The 14276-nt window shown below is 37.0% G+C and overlaps 1 protein-coding gene across 8 annotated transcripts in view; it reads left to right on the top strand.

The window, feature by feature from the left end:
• The first annotated feature begins 2085 nt into the window (after nt 1–2085).
• The window catches only part of adgrb3 (adhesion G protein-coupled receptor B3), a 132329-nt gene continuing 120138 nt past the window's right edge, over nt 2086–14276 (top strand). For 3 of the 8 annotated variants that reach the window (XM_005807626.2, XM_023327282.1, XM_023327281.1), the window contains exons 1-2: nt 2089–3622; nt 5175–5943. In XM_005807626.2, the coding sequence (XP_005807683.1) occupies nt 5190–5943 (754 nt within the window). In that variant the 5' untranslated portion in view covers nt 2089–3622; nt 5175–5189. Of the gene's footprint in view, nt 3623–5174; nt 5944–14276 lie in introns of all 8 variants that reach the window. The other 5 variants (XM_023327284.1, XM_005807625.2, XM_023327285.1 and 2 more) reach the window with 4 other exon arrangements.

The following is a 14276-nucleotide window of genomic DNA, read 5'->3' as shown; positions in this document are numbered from 1 at the left end:
CACACATGCTTGAATCTAGGCTCAGTCACACAAACAGAAGCAGGTGGTAATAGGGCTATTCTTTATTCAGAGCAATGAATAATTCAAAATCTATGCGCCCAAACAGATTCTTGAGTTGACAGAGTAATATGACAGATTTTGCAAGTGATGAGAAATATTGCAAATGCTTTGGAGATACCAGAGGGTGCATTGCTGCATGCAGTGTGAGAGTTTAAGTGACTTGATATAAATGTGATATTTTGAAAAGTATTTATGATTGTGTACATTTCTTTTTTCCAACACCAGCTATTCAAACCGTTGTAGTCCAAATATGCAATTATTATCATGACTGTAAAAAACACAGATTTGATCTTTCTTAATGTTAATGGTTATTTTCTCCTTTTTATCTTCTAAGCAACAATAAATATAACACATTTATTGCCATCTTATGGATTTATGGCAGTCAACTCACTATGGAGCCTTGGAAAAAATCCTAAACTAATCGTAAAACAATGTTGGAATAAAAGTTATCTCCGAAGTAACAGCTTAGTTTTAGAGCATTAAGCCAAAATCATAAAGAAACAAGCTATATTCCAGGTATGTGTGGGGAAGCAAAAATAATGAAAAATGTATGTAAATAATCCACTGCACGTTTTCTCAATTACCCCTTCATTTCAGTTCAGTTTTAGTAATTCCACATTGAGTCACACAGTTCTATTATAGATAATGACTTCCCTGCTGTGCTATTATTTCTTTTCATCTTGTAGCTAGTCCACATTTAGCCACACATTGTGATGAATTTCCTTTTTTCTCCTGGTCATATAAAGCTGAAACATGCAGGGCGCCAGTTCAGTTCTAAAAAAATTCATCCTTGCTCAAGAGACTAATGGCCAGGTTCCTAAGCTTGGAAATTTGCCACTTTGTGCGTCAGTTGAGTGATACATAATGTTTTCATTATGTACGAAAACCTTATTGTTCAATAAGGCTTCACTTGAATTTCTCCCACCTATTAGCTGTCTCTAAGTCTAAAGGCTCATGATTGCTCGGATCTTTATTAGGGCCGTGGAAAGTGGACTGGCTTGAGATGACCCCTGATGTTCTGCTGCCTGCCTGGGAAAGACCTAAAATAAAAAGCTGCCACTCACACGACATGGAGACCAACTATACTAGAATTGCTGCGATCTCTGTCATAAATCTGGCAACGGATTAACAATGCTGTAAAACACTGCAAGCCGCAGAATGCTGGGGATGAAAACAAGTTCTTTCAAATTGTCACAGTGCTCTATTTTGGTATGCTCTCTGAATGGTTTTGGAGCACTCTTTGGTGAAGCTGGCTCACAAACACTTCAAGCTGAAACTTCCTGGAAACAAATCAACAAATGGACTTTCTTGGGTAGCATCTGCTCAGATGGAACCAATTCAGTCAAAGATGGAAAGAAATGACTAGGCTAATAAGAGTTAGCTGTTTATGGTACTAATGATTAAAGCAGCTGACCCAACCATACAAGAAAAGAAAAGCTTTCCTATGTCACAAATACATTGCCCTATCAATGTTTTGCATTCAGCCATCTTTATGCTGAAACCAGTAAACAAAATCCAGTACAAATTCATGTTCTCTGTCCAGGTCTCGGAGGGTTCTTCAAATTAGGAAAATAAACCACATTGTGGAAACCAAAGCACACACTAGAGATCAGGGCAAGATAAGGTTACAAAACATTTTACAAGCTTTGAAAATATTATTCCATCATTTGAATATGGAAAGAGTATGCTGCAACAAGTAAAGCTCCCAAGTAACTCTCAAGAAGAGCATCACCAAGAAAAGAAGTTAAGAGACCCACAGCATATATGGAGATTGTACAGAGCTGTGCACCTAAGTTGAGAAAATCTTTTGACCCCCCCAAAAAAATACTGAATACAAATAAACTTCACAAGAGAGATTCATTCACACTTTTTTGATTTTTATTTTAAAAATATATATAGGCCTACATATATATATATTGGCAAAAAAAGTGAAAAAGTTCAATGCTCTGAATACTTTTGCAAGATACTGTAATTTAACAGGCCTCCAGAAAATAAAATAATAATAAAATATATATAAATATATAGATTGATGTTGCATTATGCGCTAAAGAAAACTGAAAAAATAATATACTCTAAATATTTGTTTGCCTCCTGTCATAAAGAACAGCCACCTATGTGAACAAATCCCTTCTCCATCCTTAATTAAAAAAGGCAATCAGATCCACTCCCGTGTCCATTATGTTTGCATTCTCCGCATGAATTCAGCCAGCAGGCAAAGGAGGCTGTTGCAGACTCATTGATAACGTATTGTCACTGACAAACTGTTGAAGCAAGGAGCTTACGCGGGATTGAATTGACTGTTGATTGTTAAATAAATGCCTCTTAAAATATCAGGGCAAAGCGTTTGAAGAAAATAAAATAAAAAAAAAAACAAGGAAAGGTCGAAAGTTGTTGAATAGGCGCGCAGGATACACAAGCGCTCCCCTGTGAACACATGTCTGAGGAGAGCGTGAATGGAGAAACTGCACCTGCAAAGAAAGAGACAAGTAACTCGCAACAACTTTTTTTTTTCCCCGAAGACAGCTCAAGTTGTCCCGCAAGCGTTTGTTATTCCAGCAACGTGAAAGGTGGAAGCAGTGGCTTTGACCCACTAGAGAAGTAGGAGGAGAGGAGCTTGCAAACCAGGTCCTATTGATAGAGCGTATGGATACAGTTCCGATCATATTTACTCCACCTGTCCTGTGAAAAAAAAAAATCACTACAAAAACTCCATAAACATATTCCTGCTTGGAAAAAAAAAAGCAGCAGTGTTGTCTGAGCACTGAGGAGGGTCCAGTTCACGGGGGAAACCCTTTTGACTCGAAATAAGAGAAGGCTGTGTTGGGTATATATAAAAAAAAGAAGAAGAAAAAAAAAAGAAAAAAGGGGAGGAGGATGGCAGGAAAGAAAGTGGTGGTGGTGCCAGACGCAGCGGCAGTAAGAAGCGTACGTACGTGCTTTATCTTAGCGGCTGAATGTGACGTGATATTGCAGCCTTGCTTCGAGAGCTCTGCAAGCACCAAGCAAAAGCGCGTCTATTTCTCTTTGTGTTATAACTCACAAGTCAAGCCAAACATCTCACATCCACCCACCAAAAGGATCTTTGCTTTCTTTTACCCCTCTGCTCATCTTTTTTTTCCAAAACGACTGGAGAAACGCGACTTTACCAGAGGCGAAACCATTTGGGAGAAAAAAATAGAGACGATTTAATTTATGGTAACACAGTAAAGAATTCGCTCGCTTCTTCTCATCACTCCACGAATTTCTTGTTTCCTTCTCCTTTTTTTCCCTGTCTCCTCTCTCTCTCTCTTGGTATTTCTCTCTTCTGCTCGGTGGCTGTCGTGCGTTTGTTGCGCTCCGGTTTTGATGGGAAAAAGCCAGCAGAAGAAGAGGAAGAGGACAGGGAGGATATGAGCGAGCAGAGCGGAGTGTAACGCATTTTATTTCCATCCACTGAACCATCTTGTTGCGCCGGACTTCTATTGTCGGGAATGGGGAGTATTGATTCACCGAAGGGCTGCAGAATTTATTTATAAGGATGTGGCCAGTGTTGGAAAAATAGCCATAGCTTCCGCAGTGTAAGGTAAGATATTGTTTTAATTGTCACAATAATTACGATTGTTAGAGATGAGGTAATTTTTCTGTGTCATGTCTCTGATAAAGTTGTTACGTATTTGCCCCGTCAATATTCAACAAGACGAACGTTTATCCGCTCACATTAGTCTGGGGTGCTTAACAGATGATTTTTTTTAAAAGAGCTGATCTCCCCCTTAAGAGGCAAAAATCACTTTAAAGTGCTGCGGTATGAGATGTAGTCCCTACGTGCCTTTTTATCCACATCTACTCTTCAGACAAAATTGCTCCAGGAAGCCTGGGCAGTAAAATCGGGACTCTCTTGACGAGCGATTTCTCATCTCCGGAATACTGATTTATTTTTTTGTTTATTTATTTATTTTTTTTGTGAATGCCTTGCATGGCCACAAATCTTGCGGGAGGGCTGTGGGATCATATGGGTTTACATATCGCAGCAAAAGCTGATCTAACTCTGCACAGCTTCCGCAAATCCTTACATGACACATATTATGCCAGTCTGCTCTAACGGAGAGCCCCCCCCCCCCATCATCATCATCCTAAAAGAAGTTGGGAGATGCAAATGTATTTATTCTCTGAAAAACTGCAATCTGCAGCCTACTTTGGGATTTTTGACGCCTACACTTACATACACACGTGCGCGCGCACACAAGGGGTACGCAGGGTTTGAGAAACGCGCACACGCATGCACATTCTGCTGTGACACTGCTCACAGCTGCATTGCCTGTAGGATTAAAGCAATCAGGACATCGCATTGCATTCTCTCCCTCTCCCCTCTCATGGGCCTGCGTTCATGCAACACTCACGCACGCGCCAACACACGCTCAAACCCACTCAAATACTGGCTCTTTATCAAATTACATTATCAAATATGCCAAGCTCTGAATTCGAGAGCAGGTTCGTGCGTATTTCTGAAAGCGCGTAGAAAGAAAGAGAGAGAGAGAAAATAAAACAATGGTCATGCATGAGGATGCATTAAAGACATATTGGCTTATTTATGATTTTTAAATGAAATTCACCCTCCTCTCATTATCTGACTGTCCAGACTATAGTCAAAAGAATACAGTTTGACTGAAAAGACCCTGGTTACTGCATTAAAAAACAAACCGTCGCATACTGAAACTCGTGAGGACCTCCATGCCAATATTCGCAATTTGTGTTTGACATTATGCCATTCCAAACAGCTAAATTCGAATATCTCCTGAGACGGTGCCAATCCAAATATGACCCAATTAATAAAGTCTAAATGACTCACATTATTGCGCCCACCTCCCTCAAAAATAAATAATAAAAAACACAGAAGGGCTTAAGCTGCCACAAGGTGGCAATGTTTGCACAAAGTATAGTGGAAAAAGGAGACAGGATGAGGGGGATGCAAAAGACATGCTGCTGAGGTTAATGTGTCTTTTTTCACCCTCTCCATGGAAGGACTTGGCGAGAACTATGTGAAGCATGTCAATTAGACTTGACAGAAATCATCCATAATGTGTCTGTGCTCTGATTTAATATTCTTTTTGCATGATGTTCTTCATCTTTCCCTGCAGGCCAAATGACATAGGATGAAGGCTGTTCGAAACCTGTTGATTTATATATTTTCCACCTATCTTCTGGTTATGTTTGGATTAACTGGTGCCCAAGATTATTGGTGTTCCACTCTGGTCAAGGGGGTCATTTATGGATCATACTCGGTGTCTGAAATGTTTCCCAAGAACTACACAAACTGTACATGGACGCTGGAGAACCCAGACCCAACCAAATACAGCATCTACCTTAAACTATACAAGCGAGACTTGAGCTGCTCTGAATACTCTTTGCTTGCTTATCAGTTTGATCACTACTCACACGAGAAGATAAACGAGTTGCTCAAAGTGAACGCATCCATTGTATATCTCTGTGATTCAAAGAATAATTACATATTTTTGCTGTACGACAAAAATTTTGCTCAGCTGCGGAGAGTTTTTCCTTACGATTACAATGGATTGACGCCGCAGAAGCTGGATGAGGAGGAGCAGTCTATCCTGGAGTTCTTAGTATTGAATAAGGCGAGCCCTAGCCAGTTTGGGTGTCAAGTGCTTTGTACGTGGCTGGAGAACTGCCTGAAAGCAGAGAAAGGGACAGTGGAGGCATGTGGGATCGTGTACACCAAATGCACATGTCCTCAGCATTTAGGCGATGGAGAATCAGAGAGCATGCTCATGCTCAATAATGTGGTTTTACCTTTAAACCCACAAACGGAGGGTTGCTTGTCACCTCAGCTACATGTCGGTCAAATCTGCAATCTGAGTGCAGAAGTAAGACGGCCTCCTAAAGAAGGTAAGTATCCACTTATCTTATTTGTTTTACTCAACTAGTAGAAGATGTAATGCACTCTACTGTCTGCATAGATAAGATAGTAAACATGTCAATGAAATGTGCACGTCTGTCACTCCTTCCTCTGCCCTAAATGCATGTTTGAACTATGATGGCCCATGAAACAAAGAGCACACATAGATATATGGACTGCAGTTGACTTAGAAATGTGTCAACTGCAGATTCAAAGCTGACAGGGGAGTTGGGTGTAGTAAAGACCACGCTTGCACAAAGCAGACCACCTGAGGGGTTCTTTCATTTGGTCAGACTAAATTAAAAACGCATTGCAGTGAATTTAAAATGGATGTGTGTTTTTTTTTTTTTTTGCACATCAGCACAAAGCTAAAATGGCTGCAAATCCAAAGATACTCTGTTTGTGTTTGTTTATACATTTATGTCACAGTCATCCTTACAACAATTGACAGTACTAATCTGGACACATTTTTCTTTATTATTTGGCATTCAAGCCACTCAAAAAGAATGGGATCATTGATGCAGCAGTGTCAAATTACATTGTCCAAGCCAGGACTTAAAACTTTGGTTCTTTGTCTTAAATTCTAAAATATTCATACCCCTTGAATTTTTTTAATATCTTCTAAAAGCCTTAACATAATGGATTTTGTTGTGATAGAAAAATGCAACATTATTCAAAACTGTATAGTGAAAGGAAAAGAATATATGCATTTTTGCAAAAATGTTTTAAAATCAAAATCACATATGAATGAATTGCCTATAAAAAGGAAAAAAAAAAACACCCAATATCTCCAGCTCCCAGCATCTCAGGGACCATTATTTTAAAAAATCCTAAAAAAAGATGATCAAACATGGCCGTCCAGTTACCATAAACAGACAAGAGGTTTATGGTAACTGTGGTGGAGCTGCAGAGATCCACAACTCAGGTGGAAGAATCTGTTATGCAGTCCACACATGTATCCTTTATGAAAGAGTGGTGAGATTGTGGAATTATTCAAATAAATTCATACGAATAAAAAATGCTGATATTTACGAGCTATGTAAAGGAAACAGCAAACATTGTGGAGGTAGTCTCCTGTGGTCAGATTAGAAAATTTATCTTTTTGGCATATATGAAAAATACTGTGTGGCTGAAAACTAACACCCTAAACTTACCACCTCCACCATAAAGCATAGTGGCAACATGATGCTGTGGAGATGCTTTTCTCCTGCATGAACATGGAAGTTGGTCAGAGTTGATAGATGGAAATAAATATAGGACAATCAGAAAACCTGTGAGATACTGGAAAAGACTTGAGACTATGGTTCACATTTTGGCCAACACTGGCAGGATGATGACACTATTGTCATTACCAGAGCTTCAGTGTAATTGTTGAGTTCAAAAGATTATTTGGCTCAATAGTGTAGAACAAAATCTGTCTGAGATTATATACTAAGATTCTCAGATAGGTCTAGTTCACAGGCCAGTAATGTTTCACAAACACTCCATGTCCAACATGAGTAAATTTGAAATTTTCTGCAATAAATGTGGTCAACAATTTTAGATGTGCAAAATGTCACAGTAATCATAATCACAGTAAAATGAAGTGATTATACCTATGCCACACATTTAGTTTTTATAAGAAAATGTAAAATTGTGTATTCTTTCCCTGCCACTTTACAATTATGAGCTATTTTGTGGTAGTCTATCACATACAATCCCAAAAAACTACATTTACATTTATAGTTGTTACAGTTGAACATGTGTAAAACAAAGGGGGTATTGATACTTTTACCAGACACTGTAATCAACAATGTTTGAATAAAACCTTCACAGTTTTGGAGGTGTTCAGCAGGTATGTCGCCCTTTCAGTGTTGCCATAGAGCAATGCAACGTCTTTTTTTGTGTTTGTTGGAAATCAGCAATAATTTATGCAGTGGAATGCTTACTGGAGAAAATGTCACAATCATGGTACCTGTTTGCTATTGAAATTCACACATTAACATGATATGCATACATCCCCACGCATTCACACATTAATGAGCTGTCATGATAAGGATCGTTTTTAGTTTCTGAATTAGGTTTGCACACTTAGAAGAGGGCGTTTTTCAAGGTATTAGATATGTGTTGTTTTCTTTCTTTATATCTGGAAAGTTGTTTTTAGACGCGTGAATGGTTATGTTTTAACATAAGTATGTAAAACAAACAAAAAAAAAAGAAATAAAATAAAACCTCACACAGTTTAGTTTGTGGCATACTTCAGGAAAGCTACTTTCACTGAATTTTTAATATGAGTTACAACAACATTTAATTTCCCTTTGGGAAAAAATAAAGTATTTTTGAATAGTAATTGAGTTGAATTGAATTTCCCACCAGACACAAAGGACGAACAGAGACCCAATAACAATGAATTAACTTTTAGGATTTTGATAGAAAGATTTTGCTAGCAGAAACATGTTTAAGTAAAACAAGCAGCATCCTGGAAAACAGGTGGCAGTTCTCTTATCCAGGCAAATAGTAAAATGTGTATTGCAGATGTTAAGCAGTTTGGTCAACTCCCCCTGAGAGTTGCTAAAAGCATTAAAATCTGTGGGACATGTTTGAATTGTGTAATTTCTGTTATTTTAAAGATAACTTTTACACAGTAATACTATTATGAGTCATTCTCTAAATAATGTAATAAGTATGGATGACAAAACCACTTTAACTGCAATTCGACAACCACTTCAGTCCCTTAAGCAATAATGTATGTAGTATCTGATGTAAATTACTATTAAAATTCAGCCTGCGGTCAAGTAACAAGTGTAGGGAGAGCGAGTATGATTCAGCTTTGTATTACTTTTTTTTTCATTACTGTATGATGTAGTGACAGACATATTACCAGGAAGCATTATTATTACTTTCATGAAAAAGTATTTGCTGCTTCAAAATAACATTTCACATATTTTTTCTGTTCGCATGTTAATAACAGCTTAAGAGTACAGCTTATTTTTTTTCTCCTCTCAGAAGATTTTCTACGAGCTTCTATTTATAGAGTTGGTTGATGGGAGGTTTTAATAAATCCTTTTTCATCTGGATAACCGGGAGATCACCACTGGGTTTAAAAGAGCACTGTGCTTCCTGTGGCATCGTAGTGACAGAGTGGGTGTTGCTGATGAAGAGCAAAGCATTACAAACAGCCGACAAGAGCTCCATTTGATAAAAATCACACGTCTTTGATCTTCTCAGTTCCTGGTAGGCCATTGCTTTTGGAGCACATCAAAGAAAAGCCAGGCTGGAGGTTGTATACTCAAGCTATTGGAACCTCAATACCCCAGCGGTGCTCCACATTGAAGAAGTATAGCACTTAAAGGTTAAAGCTCTTACCTAGTTAAGGTGATTAGGCAGACTAGAAAAAGACAGACCTCATTTCTTAATATTGTATCATTTTCAAAAGCCAAACCGGCAAAACAGCATCCAGATGTGCCACTTGGATGACTCATATATTCTGTGTTATTTTTAATCACACGTTCCCCTTTCATGAATAAAAAAGTTGTAAACGGAGACACAGTGGCACTCACAGCATGGCAGATTAAAATTCTCCTTCTCTTTTTTTTGTCCTGGGTGTTCTCTGTTTGTGTGGGTTTTTCCTCCCACGTCCCTCACAATCAAAATCAAGCAGGCTGATGAGTCTGAGCTCCTGCAAAGTGAATGACGGTGTTCTTCTTCCTCTTCTTCCTTTTGCTTTGAAATCCAATTAATGCTCGGATTAGCTCAAGCTAGTGTGACTGAATTTTGGAGCATGGGAGGTAATTGCTGGTTTAAGCAGAGGGAAGCTTTAGAGTGTTTTACAGATTTCCACTTTTAACATAAATTTAAGGTGAGAGTAGGCAGACATTCAGTAGCCAAACTCTTTGGTACCCATGGGTTGGCATGAAATTCTCATAGCATTATAACCCTAAACAAAAATTTGTTAGCTCTATATTATAAGGGTATTTGCATAAAAGATGGGGTTAGTGTCATTCAAAAGAGAAAAGCCAGAACTACTGCTATTAACAAATATTGATTATTGATTACTGCTTATTTGAAATTATATAATTGATAGTAATAGCATATAGTTTCTTGTATTTTGCTCTTTTTAGTTTAACTCTGGAGAATAAAATGGTTAAGTATTAGCAATGCAATTCACAAAAATGGACTTTGATGCATTACTTCATTAAGTCACAGTTCGGTATGTATTTGCTACATATAAATCAAGAGAAATGAAGAACATTGCTTTCTTTATTTGACATTAAACAACGATTGTTTACATTTTCTGGCAATAATGTAAGATACAATCTGAGTGTGTTTCCAGAATGAAGACTCAAATTGTCTTTGGGCATTGGTTAACCACTGCAGGAGTTGAGCCTGCACTTAACTTATTTTACTTTATACCTGTGATCTGTACGTTTTGCTTCATGTCGTCTCAAGTGAGCAATTACATTCCAGATATAGTAAGCTGCATCCTTTCGCTGTTAAACCTTCCTGACAAAAACCTTTGGTTTGGTCAACCTTTCTTTCTCCATTGTCTCTATAGCTGACTAAGACTCCATAATTTTCCTGTATAGAAGACTTCAGTGCTTGTTGGAATGCGTTAAACTCTGCTTTGGTGCCTCTTTTAAAAGTTGTAATGTAGATGTTTTTTCTCCACGTGTAGGAGTTTAAAGTAATTCTGTAACGTGCTGAACTGAAAGGCATACACCAAGACATTTGGCACACGTAAAATTAAAAGTTAACTTACCTGCTGGGGTAACTTGCCTTAAGTTGGCTGATTAGAAGATAGGCCACCCTGACTTTGCTGGCTGTTTAAAAAAGTGCTATGTTCATAAGACTGGTGTAGTGGTGCTTCTTTAGTTCACACGGAAAGTCTTATTTTTATTTTATTTATTAATTTATTTTTTTTTGCATTTGGAAATATTTCCAAATAGATTAATCTGAGTTTCTTCAGCCACTGGAGAGTTGTGAAAAGTCACCTTTTGATAAGGGCTGATCTGATACTTTCTTTTTTCAATCTCATCAAATGGACCTTAACCTAAAGAAGTCTCCAGGAATTATTGTTTTTTTCCATTTTACCATGCTATATCTCAGCATCAGTAACCACTTCATGCTTATACTTTGTAGACTCTGGCTGCTGGGAAAAAAATCTACCTCTAGCATTATTTTGTCAAGTGATTTTGTCATGTCTTCACAGAAAACTAGAAGTTGTCAGTTTTCAAGGATTAGAGAGAAACAAGGCTCTCTATGGGCCACTGTCTTAGAGAAATATCCTCCGAAGTTTCCCCCAAGGACAATACTGTAGAGCAATATAAAAACCTGAAAACAATTCTTGTTCCTGAAATTAGAGTCACCTTAATCCTATATTTTCTGCATGACTGATAGCAACTTATTTTACTCAAACATTGAACTTTGAAATAACTGCATCACCTTATAACTCCATGAGGAAATGGAATTAAAAGATAATGTGAAAATGAAGACAAATAATTATGGGTTCTACGGATTTGAAAAAAAAAAAGATAGAAACATTCAAATTAGCCCAAATGACTTAACATTAGAATTGAAATTCTCAAAGTTTTCAGATTAATATTTTATAACTCAGCGTGTCCCCCACTATATTACAACAATGAGTAGGCTAGAATTGAGTTTGACATCACAGATATTTGTCCTATTTATTTCAGAAAAAGAAATTATTACAATAAAGTGCATGATCTAGCTCAGTGTTTTATCCGGCGTCTCTAAGTAAGAAATAATTCAGCTATTATAGAAACAAAAGAGGGAAGGAGATTTCCCCAAGTGAAATTGCCAAGATTCTCAAAAGAAGCTTTTTCATCTCAACAGCTTCTTACGACACAGACAATATGTCGTGTAGAAAATGACAAAAGGATTTATTAGCAAATTAAATGTGTATGAAGCGTTATGATGCACCGTCACCCGCCAAAGTCCTGAGCACTGCAGCAGCTTAGCCTGGCTGCTGCATATAGTGAGGGCCTTTATTCACTTTGGATCTCTGTCAAGTCACTCAGTAGTCACACTGCATTATACTCACTCCCATTGTTCAGTACACTTGGAGTCCATTTTAGTTCCAATTCAGTGAAGGAAAGCGCTCAGATCAACAGCACAGAATCTGTTTTGTCTTATACAGGCATTATCTGTCATTAGTTACAGTAGGCATCTCAAATAGCCTGTGTCCCAATTGCCTTAGAAATCCCTCCTTTTTAAGGTTTTCTGAGCCCTCAGCAGATATTTTTTCGATGTTAAGTTGTTGGATTTTTAGGTTTAGTATCTTTAGCTTGTATATGTAGCTGAGTTCACTTTTCAGACGTTTGCATACAACTGTTCCTGCAGCATACATGATACATACAGTTCAGAAAATGTCAAATATCAAAAGCAGAAACAATGAGCTAAATTGTTACTTTATATTTTATATAGAGTATAAAATGTATAAGCAGTTCTCAAGGTCTGGTACAAATCTATAAAATGCATATTTCATAAATAATCTATACTCTTAAGGCACTTTGAGATGACTCCTTTATTATTATGTATTGGAGAACAAAAAGTGCTCTTTTGTTTAATTGTTTTCTTAAAATATTTTTTTTTCTGTATTTCAAATTTCTTACAATTCAGCAGTAAAGGAAAGTGTTTTCTGCATCTAGGTTATGTTGCAAAGCTAAAAAATAAAATGCATTCATAAACATATGGAAAAGATACTGTACATTTTACCAGCTAGTTTCTTACTAATTATTACTACTGTCCAGTTTGTCTTCTCCCTCTGAGGCTCTTTAGTTTTGTCATTAAATAATTTTATACACCAGCTAAGGAATGCCTTTCGGAAGAAAAGCATATTTTTAGTTCCAATCTGTAAACTAATAAATCATCATTCTTGAACATTTTGATACAATGGTGCTTTTTATATCTTTCATTTACACTAAAGTTATGTCCAAAATTATTTACACCCTGGCAGACTTAGATGTAAATTTGTCTAATTTAACCAAGAGGTTTGTGGAAATGAGACCGGCATATTTTAAAAGATAGTAAAACAACAAAAAAGAGAAACAAATTAAAATAAACAATTTGTTTTCATTTACATATTACCAAATAGAATGTAAAACACATATATATATATATATATATATCAGTGGATATTTGTCACTGATGAAAATATTCTTCCAAACCATACATAAAATTATAACACCTAATTATTTAGTAATTAAAATTAGTGTAATGAAAGTCTGCAAGCCTGAGTTTGATGAGTAAGGACACGATTTACAGCAGTGGTTACATATCTGGAGGACTTCTTCCTAAAAATAGGGGTGGCAAAAATCTCACTTGCTGCACAAATGTTTGCAACATGTAGTCTTCAGATTCAGTTATGTCATATTGCCCTTTCCTTCTTCTCTATACAAAACATTTTGTTTCTCTCTACTTCAAAAGGCGATGAGTTTTCTATGTTGTTGCTGGATTACCACACCCCCCTCCCAATGATTTCCGCTTCAATTGAATTTATTTATAAATCATTTTCCGTTAACTAAAACAAGCTCTTCACATTTAGTTAATTCCTGACCCTTGTTTGGGCCAGATGGCTGATAAAATATGAGAGATTATTGACCAAACCAAAACATTTAGCATTGAGATCATCTCAGTGACCTCTTTCTTAATATTTATTGAGGCAACATAACCACAGTTCATTACAGGACACTAACAGCAAATTATGGAAAATTATTCTTTAGGCCTGGTTGCCAAAGTAGGTGTGACAGATAACATTGGCAGTTGGAGAATGATGCACATTTGGTTCAAAACACATTTCATACTTGATAAATCAGTTATAAAAAAACCCCTGATAAACAAAGGTACAAAATGGAAAGGAAGTGGAATGACCAACACTCTAGTTTTACCCATTTACAGAAAAATAAAGCACTTACTGGAACAAAACAACTCTGTGAAAAGATTAAGTGCATCGAAAACTGTTGTGAAAGGCAATGCTACCTTTGGCATGTGTTTCTTTTTTATTAAAAAGAAAAATATCAATAGACAGCTTTTGATAAACAGAAAGCAGATGTGTTTTTGATTTTTGATGAAAATGCCATTCCTTGCAGATTCATTTGATTGCCTCACCTGTGTACAGTAGCACCTATAAACAGATGTTGCGCACTGAATGTGCCAACTGCAGCATAGAGTTAGAAATGTCAAAAGAAGGCTTCAGGAATATTCACTGCTAGTGAAAAAGTCTATTGGTAAAGTCTGTGTGTATCTTCATGCGGCAAAAACACAGTTTGCAGTTGGCACTCTTGTGCTGACAAAGATGTGATGAAAAGTACTCATCATGACTTTG

This window comes from Xiphophorus maculatus, chromosome 22, assembly GCF_002775205.1.
Source record: "Xiphophorus maculatus strain JP 163 A chromosome 22, X_maculatus-5.0-male, whole genome shotgun sequence".
In the NCBI taxonomy this organism is placed as follows: Eukaryota; Metazoa; Chordata; class Actinopteri; order Cyprinodontiformes; family Poeciliidae; genus Xiphophorus; species Xiphophorus maculatus.
The sequence above is the reverse complement of the archived record's forward strand: the minus strand, read 5'-3'. Positions and strand labels throughout refer to the sequence as shown.